The sequence below is a fragment of the Oryctolagus cuniculus genome, chromosome 1, assembly GCF_051225735.1.
Source record: "Oryctolagus cuniculus isolate XC-2025 breed Fujian yellow rabbit chromosome 1, ASM5122573v1, whole genome shotgun sequence".
NCBI lineage: Eukaryota > Metazoa > Chordata > Mammalia > Lagomorpha > Leporidae > Oryctolagus > Oryctolagus cuniculus.
Genome location: NC_142867.1, coordinates 52,287,268 through 52,306,079, shown reverse-complemented (window position 1 = coordinate 52,306,079; position 18,812 = coordinate 52,287,268). Strand labels below are relative to the sequence as shown.

The window sequence follows — 18,812 nt, the reverse complement described above, 5'->3', positions numbered from 1 at the left end:
CGATGGTATATATCACCCCTAATGTTGCCAGAGAATCCCACGATTATGTGTTTAATATTTCCTTTGCCAAGGCACTATGGAAGATCTGCAAAGGCAAGTGACATTTCTGTCTCGTGTCCCGGCACTGAGCACACCGGAGCTCTTCAACACGAATAGATGAGCCTGGCTCCTAATCTACACTGCATGAAAGCTTGCAGGCTGCCTGGGACAGTGCAACACAGAGCCTAGCATGTGAAAGCGGAGAGAATTCACTCAGGCTGCAAGGATGGGCCCCACAACAGCTACAGCAAACTGGGCTGCTCAGCTGGGTTAGATGCCGGGTCAAGGAGGGGCCAGGCCCAGGCAGCAGCCTAATGAACTTCAGCAGGGGGTCACTTTGAGGTGATCTCAGAGGGAAAATGCCCAGAATGTCATGGCAGTCATGACACAAGGCCGGAGGAGCACAGGGCAGGCTTGCTGAGGTCCCTAAAGCAGTGAGCTCCTCCCGGGTTGGAAAGCCAAGGGCATTGCTTGTGAGCTGGCCCTGGGAAGGAGGGGAGGAGGAAATCACAGCTCTGGGAGCAGCTGGGGAGACACCTGCGTGCAGCGAGCAGGGGCAGGGGCCTAAGGTCTCTCTAAGAGGGTGTGGGAAGGGGGCAACTGGTTTTTAAAAAATCATTTAAAATTTGTATTTGTTTGAGAGGCAGAGAAATGGGGGTGGGGTGGGGTGGGGTGGGGAGAGACTCTTACCTGCTAATTTACTTTCCAATTGACCTGAACTACATGGGCTGGGGTGGGGCCAAAGCTGGGAGCCAGGAACTCAATCCAGGTCACCTGCATGAGTAACTGGGGCCCAGTTACTTAAGCCATCACCATTGGTTCTTGGGGTCTGCATTAGCAGGCAGCTGGAGTCAGGTGCTAGAGCCAGAATCAACCCAGGAACTCCAAAGAACTGCTAGGCCCTGCAAGCAGTTTTTTCCTGTGGGGCACACCATTCCCGGAAGTGGGTAAGTTCTTCAGAGCAGGAAGTGAGTGTGGAGAGGTCCAGTAGTGTTCCCAAAACTCACAGTGGGTGATGGCAGGACTGAGGCTTGATGGCGCTCTGCCCCCAGGATAACTTCGCTGCCGTGGGGAGAGTCCTTCCTGGGGGCTTCTCTCCTCTGGCCTGGGATGGTGCCCGAGGCCCTGCCCCACTGAAAATCCTCAGCCTCAGTACCTCGCAGAAGGTCTGCCCCCTGCCATTGAGAGCCTACCTAAAATCTAGGCCAAGGAAGCACAGGCTCCTCTTGGAACCTTTCCTCGCCTTTCCCGGCTGCATGAGAACTTGCACGGCACTTCTGCCCTGGGGACCTGTTCCCCCATAAAACAATATTAAACATCACATTTTATGACCGTGCGGGTATCAAGACGAATATATTAATATTATGCAACAGGACATTTTGTTCAACCTGAACTTTTTTTCTTCTGATTTTAAAACATTTCCATAGAAACTTCAAAAGTGCGCTGGGTCTGGGCCCAGGGAATGACTCCCTTAGCACCTTCTCCACCTGTTCCAGAACGGCCACAGGGCGAGCGGTGGAGCCACAGCGTCCGGTCCCCTTAACCCTGCCTTAGCTGGCCACAGTTTGCAGGTCTATAAGCGAAGGGAAGGAATGTAATGTTTGCTGTGCGCTGGTGAGAGTGCCAAAGGTGAGCACAGAGTGGCCGCATCGCAAAAGCTAGTCCAGGCTTTCCCTCCCTCCGGCGCTGTCCTCTACAGGGTCCGGAGGCGGCCAGGGTTGGGGGCAAGAGCCTGGTTGGTGGTGGGACGGAGCCCGAAGCGTCCCTGTATCCTATGACTTTCTCGCAAGACCCTGGGAATCCAGCGTCGCAGAATAAACACCGCCGCCCCGCTAATCGCCAGCTCGGAAACAAAACAGCGCTGCGCTCAGGGATCTGGGCAAAATCAGCCCGCCCTCCTCCCGCTCCTTCGCCGCCGCCCTCCCTCGCTCGTTCGCTCGGCTCAGCTCAGCTCAGCGCAGCGCAGCGCAGCTCGGCAGCCGCCAAGCCGAGGCGGGCACGGTCTGCGACTCGCCAGCGCCGGCTTCCAGCTGCCTCTCCCCGCCGGGGATCCGCCGGGTCTCGCCTCGGCCGGGACCTCAGCAGGCAGGAGTCGCGCCGCGAGGGCGGACGGCCGCGGCGCAAAGTTGGGGCCCCGCGAGGATGAGGCTGTCCCCAGCCCCCCTGAGGCTGAGCCGGACTCTGGCGCTGCTGGCCTTGGCGCTGCCCCTGGCCGCAGCTCTGGCCTTCTCCGACGAGACCCTGGACAAAGTGGCCAAATCGGAGGGCTACTGCAGCCGCATCCTGCGCGCCCAGGGCACGCGGCGCGAGGGCTACACCGAGTTCAGCCTGCGCGTGGAGGGCGACCCCGACTTCTACAAGCCGGGAACCAGCTACCGCGGTAAGTGGCCCCGCGTGGCGTTGGGGGCGCGGGGCGCGGGGCGCGGGACTTGGCCCCGGAGGGCGCCGACCTCGCGGTGCCGGAGGAGGGCGCGCGGTCCCCAGGCGCACGGTGCCCGCGCAGCCCCACCAGGGCCCTCTCTGTCCTGGCTGCCCTCAGCGCTGTTAGCCTTGAGCTCGGCGCGGGTCGGGAGTCAGCCGCGTCCGGGGCCGTCGCGGGGCCGCCTGGATCTCCGACGGGCGGTCCCCGGGCGGGGCCGAGGGGGAGCCACGCGTCACCCCGGCCCGACCCAGGGAGCCCCGCGTCTCCCCTGGGCCGTCGGCAGCAGGAAGTAGACCCGCTTTTCTCCAGACGGGTGTCTTGAAAGGAGGGGACCCCGGTCTTCTCAGTGGGGTCCCAGACCAGGGAGCTTTCCCCGCTTCCAACCGTGGGGGAGATCGGCCGCGAGCAGGACAGTCACGCCGGTTTCCCTCCAGAGGTCCCCTCGGGAGGAGGTCCCAGGCCAGGGAGCGGACCTTGACTTTCCAGGACAGGCTCCCAGGGGGATCGGGGTTCCCAATGAGCTCTAGTAGGTTGCGGGCGGGAAGGGGAACTTGCTGAGGACGGAAGGGGAAGCCCCATTTCGAGGCCTGCTCTCTGGAGGCTGAGGGATCTTGGCTCTGGCAGCCCCAAGTCTCCGCGCTTCGGGGATGTCGCGCCGGGCGCCGCTCAGCTGAGCGCAAGGAGGGGGGGTCTCCAAGCAGGTGAGCGCCTCCTGGATGGGACAGGGGGCTCGACCCGCACCGACCTGAAGACCCCTGACTCCATCCCCACGGCCCCCCGCCTCCCTCCTCGTCAGGGTCGTCCCCCTACTCCCCCCCACCTCCCCGGGCAGCAGCCGTCCCTCTCTCGGTGGGAGACAGGACAGCCTGGGGTTCCGCCAGGGCGCGTGTTCCCTCACCCCCGCCCCTTCCTAGGTCAGCTCTGGTGCCAAGCAGGGAAGAGGAGGTCATTATGGGGGCGCACCTAGTAGGGGGCAGATGGGCTCCGGGCTACCGCTCCCCCACCCCCACCCCGAGAGCGTCGCGGGGGCAGCGGCGGGAGCAACACAGAGAAAGTTTGGGGCAGTGTCCGCGGGCGCCCGAGCCACCCTTCTCGGAACGCTCCGCCCGTTGTCCTGGGTTCGTGTCCCCGAGTTTTTTCCACCCGGGGCTACCTAGTGCCGGCTCGCGGCGCTTGCCGCACGCCGGCACCCTCGGCACCGGACCAGGAGCGGGTTCTTGCCCCTTGCGCGCTCGTGCTCTAGGTGCGCGGAGGGAGACAGTTGGTGGAGAGCGCCCAGCCCAGCGCCGGGGGGAGCGCGCGGCTCGGCGCAGGGACAGCCACTCCGCGGGGCCGAGAGGCCGTCGGGAGCCCCAACACCGGGGATGTGGGATCCCTGGGGGGAACTGCCTCGGTTTCGCCGAGTAGAGCAAGAGGTGGAGGCTGGAGTCATCCGAACTTGGGTTTAGCAGCTGTGCGGCCTTGTGCGAGAGCTTTAAAGTCTCCGAACCTATTTTACCCAAGGTAGAAAAAGAAATCACTGGGTGTCTCTCCAACGTCTCCGGGAGGTTGTAGGGAGAAAGGAGCGTACAAAGGTTGGTGTGCCTGAGCATGCCGATTAGTCGGAGTTGGATGTGAGGCATTTATTGGGTTAATAATCGAGGCGGGAGCCTGATCGGAGTTTTGGCCTGGGGTGTCTGTGGATCTGTTACCCAGTCTGTGTCCACCAGGGAATGGCGGTTATCTGGGTCCTCATGGATGAACTGAATGAATGATACTAGGAGGCTTGCCTAAGACTGCTACTAATTTAAACCCAAGATTTCCTCAGTGACTTAGGCTAGTCTGCGGCTCGGGCCAGGTGTCCTACCAGGCGTCTCTTCCCGGCCGCTTATCCCGGGTTTGGCCGCTCATTGGCTGCAGGTGGCCCCAGCACCTGGGAGGGAGGCGCGGGACTGGGGAGGCTCTAGAACCACGCCCAGGCTAGCAGGTGGGGAGCCGGGCTGCGGGGAGGGGAGGGCTCCTGCCGTCTAGCTGAATCTTCTGCTCTCTGGACTTAGGCGCTCCTACCAGAGCTTGTAGGTTGGGTATTCACCGTCTCTCCTTTGTTGTGGCTGGGAGATCTTGAAGGAAACCCTTGCAGAACATGCTGCGGTCTTCTGAGGAATCACACTGCTAGGAGCAAGCCGAATTCCAGCCCTCAAAGTTCGGAAGGGAGGTCGCTCGCCTAGTTTGCGGCGTTTTCTGTTGGCTCGCCCCTTCTTAGAATAATGTTGTGAATGCAGACCCAGTGCGTCCTGCTCAGCCCAAGGGCTCAGGGCTGCGGAAGCTAACACTCCCCTGGTGTTCCAGGTGCTTTTCCATGGCTTCCTGAATCAGGCGCCCTCACAATCCTTGGAATCAAGGGCTTCTTTTCCCATCTTGAATCTGTGTCCCCCGGATTCCAGTTCATCCCCAGTTAGCTCCTGCGCTCTGCGCCTAGCCTACAGGTCTGCCAACTGGAATGAAATAGTCACTATCTTTGCAAATAGTGATATATGGGGTTTCTTCCATAGCCTGCATCCGGTTTTCCGAGTGGTTAGGATGGGATTGACTGCCCTTTCTCTTCCACCCTCCCCCCCAGCCTCCTCCCTCCCCACCCCCCCTCCGTCCCGTCCCCCCACTCACAGTACTGGTGCTTTAGCAAGCTCTGAAAGGCCTGCTCTGTTTCTGACCAGGGCCTCTTTGCAAAGGAGATTACAGTGATTAAAAATAGCAAGTTGAGGATCCTCGAGGGGCTCCCCTTAGAGGAGGACAATTTGCAGGACTGGCCTTTCCCAGATTACAATTTCAAGCTGAAGAGAAGAAAATCAGCTGAAATGCTGAAGAATTGATTGGAAATAAGAGGCTTTTTTTTTTTTGTCTGACCAAATGTCTGTTTATTAGGAAAATAAAATCCGACCCTGGCTAATGAGTGTGGCCTCTCTGAGATGCTCTTTAAAGGGAAGTGTCCAGGAATCAGATGGGAAAAGAATGTCAGGTCGAGCTTTCAAAAGCTGGGCCAACATCAAATGTAATTGGGGGATTTAGTCTCAACCAGGAATTTCGGAGGCCTTCAAAGTGGCTTTGCTGGATCTTTCTTTGTCCCACTCTGGCACACACACACTGTCCATAGGAACGGCACCTCAGCCTAGTGGAATGGGCTTTTGCTCTTGGGTGAGTTGGTTGCAATTCCTGTCTATCACATGGTCGCTGGGTGACCTCAGGAGAGTCACTGCACCTCTCTGAGCCACCACTTCTCCACCTATAAAATGAGGGTATTTGGAGGTTTTCTCCCCCAGGCCTTGCTAGGAGACTTAGAAATAATCTCTTTCTAAGGAATTTATCACAGAGTAAGTGCTTAACATTTTTTTGAGATGATTATTTTGGAAATAGAACTTAGCAGCAAAGGCCCGGGAAGACATTGTGTTACATTCTTCTCACACTCCTTATGGTATTGGAGGCAGCTTGCTCTGATTTCCCAGATGAGAAGACTGAGTCTGGGGTGGGGGGGGTCAGTCACTTACTGGTGGTCACACAGCTGATAATCACTGGAGTCAGCCTAGGCGCTCAGGTCTGTCTGACGCCTCAATCTGCTCCTGCTGGTCTCTCCTGCTAACTCAGTACACTGAGTTGGGAGTAGAAAGACCTCAGCTACCCCGAGCCCTCTGGCTGGTGAGTCGGCTCATGAGAAACACAGCAACCACAAATCAAGATAGTAAGTGACATAGCTTAGGACACAAGTGATACAGCAGTGCGGCCTTGTTGTTTGTACCTTTCCTTTTCCTGGGCTTCGATATTACGTTTCCCCCTAAACCAGAGGACTCACTGAGAGCCATGAAGAACCTTGGCAGTTTAGCCAATTCCTTTTGGTTGTGGGGAAACAGAACCAGATTACTACCTGCGGGAAGCGACCTGATTTGACTTCTTGATTTTTACGTGAGGATATGCTGTGCCCATACCCATAAAAGTAGATGCTTGAAAAGAACACGTGCAGGGTCAGAGAAACTGAATCTAGATGAGATCTTTAAAATAAACTATTCGTCTGTAGTGTTGTTCTAAAATCAAGCGTTGCTGATGATATTATAATTTGTCATTCCTCTACTTTTCTTGCACCATTCAGCTCTTTTTATTCAATGTGATTTTTTTTTTAACTCGTACCACTTTCAGTAAGTATGTAGCTCCGTTTGATAATAAATGTTAAAAGATACTGTCTATCTGGTGCTTAATGGTTGTGGAATTCTTTATTTTTTTGAGTTTCAGAAAATAAAACACAAAGATGAGAGTAAATCTAATTGGAATTTTTCAAGGCTTAAAGCTGGAGTATTTCACTATACACAGGTGGCTCAGTTGCAACCATTGGCTGTCCTTGCTGACGTAGTTACAAACATGGGCTTATGTCTCAACAGCTTTTCACTGCCACACTCTCTCCATTTGCTTGTTATACAGAATATCAGGTGCAGGTTAATATCAATTTTTGTGGAGGAAAGAAAACCTCTTATGTTGTATTGGTCATGGTGTAGACTAAGCTCATGTTACAAAGAGAGCCTGAAAGGGCCGGCACTGTGGTATAGAAGGTTAAGCCTCCATCTGCAGCACCGGCACCCATGCCGATTCTAGACCTGGCGGCTCCTCTTCCAATCTAGCTCCATGCTAATGCCCCTGGGAAAGCAGTGGAAGATGGCCCAAGTGCTTGGACCCCTGCACCCACGTAGGAGACCCTGAAGAAGCTCCAGGGCCATGGCCTTGGCCTGGCCCAGCTCTAGCCATTGTGGCCATTTGGGGAGTGAACCAGCAGATGGAAGATATCTCTCTCTCTCTCTCTCCTCCCTCCCTCCCTCCCTCCCTCCCTCCCTCCCTCCCTCCTTCTCTCTCTGTATCTCTGCCTTTCAAATAAATAAATCTTTTTTAAAAAATGCTGAGTTGTCTTTTTAAACAGGTAGTTCTAACATGATGGAAAGCTGTGCTCCACAAGGTCATCCAGGAACCCAGGATCCTTCTATCTTGCTTCTCTGCCATCTTCTAGCACTGTCTGTCCCATGGGCAGCCACTAGCCACAGGTAGCTGTCAGTACCTGAAAAGTGGCTCCTCAGAGCTGAGATACGCTGCAACGTCTACAAAGATTGATGAGCAATTAGTATGAGTAAGAGAAAAGGGTAAACTTCTCACCAACAGTTTTCATGTTGATTGCATTTTGGAATAATTGTATATATTCTTAAAGCATTGTTAAAATTAATTTTTCTGTCTTGCACTTATTTCTATTAATTATCTGTTAACAGATGAAATGAGCATCACATGGCTGGAGTTCACTTGGATTGTGCACACCGTTTCAGGGTGGTGGTCTGCATGGTCACAGCCAGCTCACTCCCACCATATCTGAATTCCAGTTGGCCTGGTAGCAGAGGGAAGGAGGGGGAAAGGGAGGGAGGGAGGGAGGGAGGAAGGAGAGATAAAGCAGCCTGCTTCTAGTGAGGTAACCCAGACACAGTGCACACAACACATCTTCTTTTTAAAAAAAATATTTATTCTAAAGGCAGGGTTACAGAAAAAAGGAGAGAGAGAAAGATCTTCCATCCACTGGTTCACTCCCCAAATGGCTGCAATGGCCAGAGCTGAGCCAATCTGAAGTCAGGATCCAGGAGCTTCTTCTAGGTCTCCCACATGGTACAGGGGCCCAGGGACTTGGGCCATCTTCTGCTTTCCCAGGTGCTTTGGCAGGGAGCTCGATCAGAAATGCAGCAGCAGGGACTCAAACCTGCACCCATATGGGATGCTGGCACCACAGGGGGCAGCTTTACCCACTATGCCATGGTGCTGGCCCCATGCACACAGCACTTCTAAACACATTGTGCTGGGAACAGCTTAGTCATGTTAGCACACAGCTAGCTGCAAGGGAGGCTGGGAAACATATGCCCAGTTAAAATTTGATGGAGGGATTTGTTTTTTAAAAATAAAGTTCATTTGGAGTGACAGCTGTCTGTCACATGCTTTAATGCATAGTCACGTGAAACACAACAATTGGTGTTTTCTCCCTCAGTGGCTGCTGGATCTAGTCAGCGGCCCGTGAGCCGACGTTACAACCAAGTGACTCAGGAGAGGAAGGCGTGCTGGTGTGTGTTTACACATGTGTGTGTGTGTGGGTAGATGCATGCAAGCATCTGTGGGTGGCCTGCTGTCCCATCCTGCTCCCCCCAACCCCTCCCAGTAAAAAAGTGAAGAAAGAAAGGAATGAAGGCAACTGTGAGTAAAACAAGAGGAGTAATGCGGGCAGAGAACCTGCTGTAATGTGCACTGAGAATGGAAATGAGAGGGATAATGTGAGTGGATGAGTGAATTCCCATTTTACATGAGGGTTAAAGTCAAGAGGCCCTGCAGACAGCAAGAATCCTATCAGTCAAATTATTCCTTAAAAATCCTTTGAAATTGTACCAACTTCAATCTAGCCGTGTTTATGCACCCCTCCAGATATTTCTGTTAGCGAAGACTCGAAACAAATTGGCATTTCTCAGTAAGTCCAGCGCTTATGTTTTCTCTCCAGCATCAGAGCGCGTCCGTGTTTCTTTAGTTGAATAGCAAATGAAGTGATTCCTTTGCTCCTCCTTGGACACTGACCTGCAGGTGCAGAATCCTTACCAGACGAGTGAGGGACTGATGGGCTCATGTCACTCAGGCACGTGTGTGCACTGCATGGGCGGCAGGTGCCCCAGGTCATTTAAAGCAGTATTTGCCTCCTGTTCTTTCTTCTCTACCAGTGTGCAGCTGTGCTTGATGACACCACATGCACCCTTCCTGGAGCACCTGCAGGGTCAGGGGGTTTTACTGCATCACATCAAAGCCTTTTGTGGTACTGGCCTGCTCGTGGCTGTGTACAATGTCCTGCTTTTATAGAAGGTTTAGGGTAGGTTGGAGCTGAGGCTCCCTCTTCAGACGGAGGAAGGAGCAAGGTGATACCAGCAGAAGGCCTTTGCATGCTCTAGACAGACAGGCTTCTGACTCTCACAGAATTTGCAACACTCTCATGGAAGGTTCAGGGAAGCTTAAAACAGGGGCCTACCCACATCTATTGGTTTGCGTGAGGCCCGGGAAGTCCGTGGGAAATAATGAGAACCCTACCTACAGTTGGGGTTTTGGTATTTGCAAATATGTCTCATGGGCTGAGTGAGAGCAGGGAAGGGTTCCAAGAACCAATCAGCACGTGTGGGGGTAGGAGTACAGAGGAGTAGGCGGGCTTGGAAGCTGAACAATAAACTGAAATAGTGATTCTAGGTGCTACAAGAAACCCTTCCGTGGCCCTTCCTCTTCCTCCTCCTCCCGTCTCTTACCTTCCCCAGCACTTTCTGCCTGACTGTGTGATTGCGTTTTCTTCATGGCCCTCAGGCACTCCCTGGAATGGTCTCATTTGTCAGGTGCCTCCTTCGGCTGGAACAGAAACTTTATGAGAGCCAGGACTTTGTCTTCATGGATTTTTTTTTTTTTTTGAAGGTTTGTTGATCTGAAAGACATAGTTACAGAGAGGGAGAGGAAGAGACAAAGAGAGATTGTCCATCCACTGGTTCTGTCCCCCCAGATGGCCACAGCAGCCAGGGCTGAGCCAGACTGAAGCCAGGAGCTTCATCCAGGTCTCCCACGTGGGTGGCAGGGGCCCAAGCACTTGGGCCATCTTGGACTGCTTTTCACAGGCCATTAGTAGAGAGCTGGATTGGAAGTGGAGCAGCTGGGACACGAATCTGCCCCCATGTGGGATGCCAGTGTTGCACAAAGCTATGCCACAATGCTGGGCCCTGGACTGCATCTTTCTTATTTGCTATTTTATCTTCAGCACCCAGAATAGTGCTTGGACATTGAATGAATTCATGAATCATGTAAACTAAGAATCCTGGTGTGTGATCTCTCTGGGAGAGAGCTGGTTGGAAGAATGGGAAAGAGTGTCTGTCAGCCAGGGAAAGGGAGGGCGGACAGCAGGCAAGGAGCTCAAAGGGAGAAAGCGGGCCCTGCGCCCTGGGCATTGACTAGAGATTAAGGCAGGCAGATGGCCTGGATGTGGGGTGGAGATTGTTGGGAGGGAAGAGAGAGCTGTATGGGTGGATGCAAGCTCCAACATGGACGGGGCAGAGGTGAGACAGAATGACAGCGGGCAAAGGGAAGGGGCTCCCAATGTTAGGCTTCGGCTCTGAGTATATGGAGAAGTCATGCAGAGACACAAGCTGGATGCAGATCGTTCAAGTGACTCCCTGTAACCGTTTGTGATGGTTACCAGACCCGCGTATGCAGCAGCGTCACCTGGAGAGCTTTAAGCAAACACGAACTTTCTGGGTTTCCCGAAAGAGCTGGCTTCCAGGACTCTATAGACTTTCTTTGTAAAAAATAAATAAATAAAAACGCAGATGGTGAGACATAAAGTGGCCAAAAGATGGTCCTTTCTCTGTGAGGACGCCTCCCCATGACCACCTGTCCTGGCCCTGCCCCACATTCCCTAGCACCTGGTCACATCGCTGTCCTGTCCAGTGTCTGTGGGACACCCGTATCATGGCCAGCAGAATGTCCTCAGGGCCAGTGTGGCTGCAGCATTCTGCTGGCGGGGCAGCAGCGTGATCAGGAGAGGAGAACCACGGGCCTCCTGCTGGTGGCGGAACACACAGGTCGGGGAAGCTTGAGCCAGGGCCGGCCTACTTGTACCTTTTCTGTCCAGGTCTCACTCCCATGTAACTGCCACACGTCTGTCCAGGTTCTGTCCTAGGGGGTCGGTTGAAATGAGGCCTCCCCTTGGCCTTTTGTCAGCTCTTGAGGTGTCTGTGTACAAACAGCTATTACGGCTTCTCTCTGGCCCATGTCTTCAATAATTCTCCATAGGAGGCTGTTTGACGTTCTTTTACACTGTGTACTCCAGATAGGCTCTGCTAGGGGAGAACATGGCAGGATGATTATCTCCCTCTCCCGGACCCTGTGTTGAGCTGGCCTGGCTGTGCTCGCTATTTAGACAGCTGTGCTGTGGTCTGGACGCACACGGAACTCCCAGTCGACTCCAGTCCTTGTGACTTGCTGGGAAGGAAGGCCTGCAGCCTCCTTAACCTCTGCTGGTGCACCAGTCCTTGGATGTAAGATTCCGCGCGGTTCCCCATCAGGCTTAGTCCAGCATGTCTGGGGCCACCCCTGGAACCGTCAGCCTTTCGGAAATCTGGTTTCTGTCACTGAGTGACTTCACAAAATTTGATTTTGAATTATCTACAGTTTTGATAAGCAGGCCTTGTGAGTTTTTATCAAGAGATTACTAAGAATGTTGAGCAGATCAGAGCTCAGGACAAAGCCCTCTGACAGCCCTCAGAGTCTTCCTGAAGCTGACTTCTAGTTGAATAGTTCTGAAGTGAACTCAGCTTCTGCCACCCCACCCCCACCCCAGTGACTTTGACGTGCCAACTGCCACAGTCCTGGTCAGCCACCTCAGGTTAGTCCTAACTACCGCCTCCTTCGCCTGCTGATAATTCTTAAATACTAAGCAGAAATATTCTTTCTTTGCCTCCAAATTAGTCAGGACTCTTTCCAATGCAAGTGAGAGAAATGAAGTCAAACTATTGAAGCAAAAAGTGGAACATGGTTCCCATATTTGGAAAGTCCTGGGGAGGGTCTGGCTTCAGGCACAGATGCATCTAGGGACTCCAGCAGGGTCCTTAGGTCTCCCTCTCCCATTCTCTTTATCCTCTGTCTTCCCTTCCCTCTCCGTCCGTCCTTTCCCTGTCTCCTCCACCTTCTCTGTCTAGCTCCTCCCGTCCTTTACCTCCTGGCTGTGGTCCTTGTTTCTTCATTCTGCAGATAAACGTTCTCCAAACCGAGGGCAATAGCTGCCAACAATTTCCAAGGAAAAGCCTCTTCGCTGGTTCTGTGACCACAAGAAAAGCCCTTTCCCTCTAATTCTAAACTGATTAGTCCAGCTGGAGTCACACGCCCAGGGGAATGGCATGTGGCGCTGGATTAGACCTGGGTCCTAGTCACTTGTGTGACTTCGTATTTCAGGAGGGAGAGGGGGACCATGATTGGCAGCCCCTGGGATCACAGGGTCAGAGTGGGGGGAGTGGTCGGAGTCCCCCCAAGGCTTCCTGCCCACCCCCTACTCCCAGTTACATTCTCTTGGCTTGCACAACTCCAATTCCCCAGGAATGTCCTTCCCATTCTTCCTATCCACATACAGTTGAGCCCAGGGCCTAGTTGTCTGGCTCTGCACTATCCCACGATGAGGCAACACATGGGGAAAAGAATTAACTTTTATTGAGCTGCTGCAATGTGCCTCATGCTCATTATCTGCTTTAATCCTCATGACAAATCCATGTGATGATAATTATGATCCTCGTTTCTTAGAGGAAGCGCACTTGTTTTTTAATATATTTTATTGATTTAGCAAACACGTTGATATACTTATTATTTCAAATTCATTTAAATACTGTTACTGATGATTTACAGCTAAGGAAACTGAGACAAGGAGAAGTCAAATTTTGCCCAAAGTTACACATGACGGAGAGAAATTTGAACCATAGTCTGTTAGCTACATCCAATGTAGAGATGTGGCCCTTATAATTTTAAATAGTCATGATCTTTAATTTGGAATAATTCTTCTCTGCCTGGGAATGCTGAGAGCCTGGACTGAAGAAGGCTACCCAGGGGAACAGCATGATCCAACCCTACTACACACACTTGTTCACTTTGGGGTCATTAGCTCTTCTTCCTGTCTGCCACACCACCACCTCCAAGTCTTCTGCCTAATTCTGACTGGATGGGCTGAATCATGCCAATCTCAGTGAAGCATGTGAGTTACAGCTTCCCAGAGCTCTGGAGGTTGTGCAGAGTGAGGAGACCACTGTGGCTTGCTTAATACTCATTGGTTTTTATAACCTCCTATGATAAATTAATGCAGAAACTGAGATTGCTTATGATTGAGGTTTATGGTGTGAAGATTGGGGCAAGTCAGTAACATATAGCAGGTGGTTGGCAAGAAATGGTCATGTGGCAGAGCTGGGACCTGATTCAAGACCTTGAGGTTGGGGTTCAGATTCTGAGACCCATGAAGCAGAGTGAGGAGGGTGATGGAACCAGACAACATCCAGTGAGGGTGATAGACATAGAAGGTGAATTGGGTAACAAGTTCCAGAATGGAATTTTGGGTAACAAGTTCCAGAATGGAATTTAAGAATGAAGTGAAACTGGAATATTGACATTGTAAGTATACTCAAGGATAGGGGTAACCCTGCCTTAGGTGAGTATCTGAGGTCAGCCTCCAGTGTGAAATGTCAGTCTACGTACAAACAAAGCAAACCAGAGAGGCCCTTGTCCCAGGGTGGCTTCTAGGGCGGGACTGTAATTCAATAATCACACTCTAGCCTGATCTTCCTAAATCGTAAATCTGAAAATGACATTTCCTAACTCAAATCCTTCAGTGCTTCCTCATCACACGCAGGGTGATGGCCACACTTCTGAGCAAGGCGTTGCCGGCCTTGGAGCATCTACCGTCTGCTTGTCTTTCTCACAGGACACCTTCCCTCCCAGTGTGCGATCTGTGAAGTGCAGACTTGGTTCTGGTTTCTAGGCCGACACGGGCATCAGGCCTTTCCTCTGCCTGGCACGCTGTTGTCCCCTGGGAAGCCTGTTCCTCAGTCACCCTGCAGTTCAAGTGCCTCCTCCTCTTTGCAACCTGCTCTCCTGTGGGACCCCAGAACACAGTGTCATCCCTCCATGACACCCAGTACATGCTCTAGAAATACCTGTTGACGTACTTTCTGTCTCCCACTGTCGGACTCTGTGCTCCTAGAGGGCAGAGACCATGTCTTCTCTGTCTGTCTCCAGGGCTAGAGTACTGACTGGCACAGACCAAGTACTCAGCAAGGATGGGGACGGTTGGCATATTATGCTGGGTAACCCACGAGAACTTCAGAGGAGAGACCAGAGCAGAAAGGAGTAAACTGTCCATCTTAGGTATGATGGGTTGTAAGAAGACTGAGGTTATTATAAGGATTTACCCAGGTATTCTGTAAACTGGCCCTGGAAGGAACACCCCAAAAACATTTATCTCATTTGCAGTCTCCCCAGTGGTCCTTCTTTGGTGCCTACTAGATTTTTCTTTGGACGTTCAATCATTTTCCCTGAGGGCCAACTCTTTGAAACATGCTGTTGGTGAATCAGCCTTCCAAGCCTCACGACCCTCATCATCATAGTCAACATTTTCATCATCATCTTCTCCTCCAGTGTCATCATCACTAACACCATCATCTGCTACAGCTCTGGAATCCTTTATATGTGCCAAGCATTGTGCTAAATGCAGATTTAATCCATTCTGCATTCCTATAAGAAAGGCAATATAATTAACATCTCTTTAAAAATGAAGAAACAGGAAGGTTAGGTAACTTGCCAGAGGTCACATAATTAATAAGCATGAGCTCTAGGTTTCTAATCCTAAATCTTTGCTCTTAATCAGGTCTCTGCATGTGCTCACAGGATAGCTCTGAATGGTCTTTCTTTTTTTAAATCCTTTGTAAGCATTTTTCTTGACTTTCTTGGATCTCTTAATGGCCTCTCTTGGGAGGCACTTGGGAGGAGTCATTAGAGGGAAGATTCTATTATTTATTGCCAAGCAGTCATCTTCAGTTGTTTCTGGGACTCAGAACATGCTGTACACTTGTGCCTTTCAGGAGGAAGTCATATAATGGGGTTCTCTGGAGGAATAGGGTCTTCTCTCTTCCCTCAAATTACACTGTGTAATAACATCATCACCAGTGATAATTACGAATTGAAACTTTCCAAGGAGTTCTGCTTCCAGAGCATCTGTCTCGTGTGTTCTCTTTAATGAGATAGGGTAAAACCTTAGTTTTCTAGAATGTACAGGAAAGTGGCATTCTGGGAAGCTGAGTTTATGATTAGCTGTTTAAGTGCATTGCACAATTGTTTAAAAAAAAAAGGATGTTTATCATTCAAAGAGCAATTTTAATCATCTTTTCTCAAAATATAATCTACACAAAGATAAGTTCACACTCATACAGTTTAGTGAATGATAACGGTTCAATGTACCTGTGTAACCAGAACCCAGAACAAGACACAGAGCATATAGAGTGGGCGTTGAGTACAACTGTGAATACCGTGCTTAGGGCATCCTGTACCTGAGTGCCTGGGGTTGAGTCCTAGCTCCACTCCCGACTCCAGCTTCCCTACTAATGAGCACCCTGGGATGCAGAGGGTGATGACTCAAGTAGATGGGTCTCTGCCAACCATGTGGGAGACCTAGGTTGAGTTCTGGGTTCCTGGCATCACCCCAGCCCAGCTCTGGCTATTGCAGTCACTGGGGAACTGAACCAGTGGACAGAAGATTTGTCTCTATCTTTTCACCTTTTAAATAATAGATAAAAGACAATCTTTGAACATGGAAACAAAACAGGACCAGCAGTCCCACTAGCCCCTCTTGTGCCCCATCCAAATTGCACTCCTTATATGACCACTCACCTGATCTGGGGGACTAAAGATTATTTTACCTGTTTTGAATTTTATATAAATTTCCTCATGCCATTTGGATTCTTTTATGTCTGTCTTCTTTCACTCAGGATTATGTAATTTGTTCATTTCATTACGATAAAGCATTCCATTATATGAACATGTCACAATTTATATATCTACTGCTGATGGACACTGGAGTGTTTCCAGTTGAGTGCTACTACAAATAATGCTACTGAAAACATTCTTAGAGATAGCCTTCAGTGCATATGTGCTTACATCTCTGTTGGTTCGGGAGTGGCTTTGCTTGGTCATAAGGTAGTGTACACGCAGCTTCAGTAAATACTGCCAAAGGTACAGTGGGTTAAGCCTGTACCTGTATCCTATATTGGAGCGCCTGGTTAGAGTCCTGGCTACTCTACTTCTGATCCAACTTCCTGCAAATGCATTATGGGAAGGCAGCAGATGATGGCTCAAGGTGGGACCCTTGCCACCCATATGGGCGACGCAGATGGAGTTTGAGTTTGGTCAAGCCCTGGCTGGTGCAGCCATTTGGAGAGTGAACCAGCACATGGAAAAATCTCTATTTCTATCTCTATCTCTCCCTTTCTCTCTTTGTTTTCTTCTCTTTCTCTGTCCCTGTGTCACTCTGGCTTTTAATTAGCTGAAACTAAATACATATATATTTTAAAAGATTTGATTAAAAAATTTTCTAGCACAGTTTGCTAATTTTCACAGTTTTGTAATTTCATCAACAGTTTGTGGAAGTTCCAGCGTTTTATATTGTTAATTCTTTTAAATGTAGGCAATCTGGTAGATATGCAGAAGCATTTTACTGTGGATTCAATTTTTATTTCCTGTGTTGACTAATGAAGTTAAGAACCTTTTCATTTTTATTGGCCATTTGGATACCTTCTTTTGTGAAGGTTCATAAATTTTGGTTCATATGTTTTGCCTATTTTAGTCTTTTGGATTGTCTGTCTTTTTCTTATTGATCCAAAAGAGTTCTTAATATATTTTGGATACAAGTCAATTGTAGGTCATGTGGTTATGGATATTTTCTTTCACACCGTGACTTGCTTTTTCATTCTTAATGGAGTCTTTTAATGAGCCAAAGTTTGATATCATCTGCATTTATATATCTTCTTTATTGTCAGTGCGTCTTTCAGTTGTATTTTTAAACATATTTCCTACTTCAAGGTCATTCACATTTTATCTTATGCATTCTTCTAAAAACTGTATTGCTTTATTTTTCACATTTAGCTCTACAACCTGTGTGGGATTTGTTTTGTGTATGATCTGAGCTAAGGGCCAGGATCCACCTTTTTCTATATGGCCTACCCAGTTGTCCTGCCCCAATTTATTGAAAATATCATGTTTTTCCCTTTGCTCTGTGGTACATCCTTTATCATAAATTGAGTTTCCATATATTTGTGCAACTTTTCTGAGCAGCAAACTGTTCAACCAGCTCATTTTGCTTCCCTTGCTATAGTACACTGGCTTAATTTCTATAACTGCATAGGTCTTGATGTGTGGTAGTGTAAGCCCTCCAATTTTGCACTTCTTTCTCGAGATTGTCTTGTAGAGCCTTGACCCCTGTGTTGCCACATCAGTTTTAAAACCAACTTGTCAATATCTCACACACAAAAAAATCATGCTGGGATTTTTAATTTACATCACACTAAATCTATAGATCAATGTGATGAGAATGGACAGCCTTAATCATGCTGAGTCACCAGTCCATGAACATTATTCAGTAAGTTTAATTGCACATCAACTCTGCTAATCGTTGAGAGGAGTCAAAGGTGGGTTTTGCCCTTGAAGGACTAACAAATGTGTAAACAAATATATAAACACAAAACATAGTGTCCTGTGATAATAACAAGAGAAAATGTTTACTGAGTACCTATTATGTACCAAGGCATGACTGTAAGGACTTGACATGCATTAGTTCCATAATTCCTTGCTCTGATGCCTTGAAGTACATGGTGTTATTTTGCCTGTTATGTTGGTATCTTTAATCTCAACAGGAATCACAAGAAAGAGCACCCAGTCTTTAAGGGAAGTCAGAGGTAACATTACACAAGAGGTGAAAATTGAGCTAGCTTCTCAAGAAACTTGCCAGGAATGGAGGTCAAACACTCTCCTTGTCCATGTAGCGCATGAAGGGGGAAATGGTAATGACTTTCTAGAAACTACCAGGAGCGACGCCCAGGACGGAACGTATGCAGCAGGGGATGAGAATGCGGCTGGTGGAGCTTGAGAGGCAGGCAGAGTCTGAGCTTTCTCCTGGAGGCCAGGGATGTGGAGCAGGGATCGATTGTCCATCTGAGGTTGGGTTCCCCAGAAACTGTCTGTTTTCACTTCCTGGGACTGCTGTACGTGTTATCACACACAATTGGTTTAAAGCAGCGGAAACCAACTCTCCCACAGTTCAGGAGGCTAGAAGTCAGAGATAAAGGTTCCTTCTGGAGGGGTTGGTGGGAGAGACTTCTCTATGTCTCTGGTGACTTCTGTTGGCTGCCCAACCATCCTTGGCATTCCTTAGCTTATAGAAACATCACCTCAATCTCTACCTCTGTCATCACATGGCATTTATCCCTGTGTCTCTGCATCTCTTCTTAGGACACTAGTCATATTGGATATAGGGCCCACCCTTAGCCAGTGTGACCTCATCATAACTAATTACTTCTGCAAGAGACCCTATTGCCATATAAGGTCCCATTCAGAGGAATGTCAGTTTAGGGCTTCAACAAATGGGGGAGGGGGAGGAGGAGGGGCAGAGAGGGGACACAATTTAACTCATAACAAAGTTTCAGATGAGCCGTGTATTCAGCAAGTGCTCTCAGGGGATAGCGGCCATGGGGAAAGTTGAGCAGGGACAGAGGAAGCC

At 50.0% G+C, this 18,812-nt stretch overlaps 1 protein-coding gene across 2 annotated transcripts in view; it reads left to right on the top strand.

The window, feature by feature from the left end:
- Nucleotides 1-849: 849 nt before the first annotated feature.
- Nucleotides 850-18,812, top strand: part of SPON1 (spondin 1) — a 316,174-nt gene continuing 298,211 nt past the window's right edge. The window contains exon 1 of one of the 2 annotated variants that reach the window (XM_089311030.1): nucleotides 850-986. Coding sequence is in view for 1 of the 2 variants with exons in the window: in XM_002708823.6 (XP_002708869.1) it covers nucleotides 2,182-2,419 (238 nt within the window). In the remaining variant the exon portion in view is untranslated. Of the gene's footprint in view, nucleotides 987-1,726; nucleotides 2,420-18,812 lie in introns of those variants that run through there. The other variant, XM_002708823.6, reaches the window with a different exon arrangement.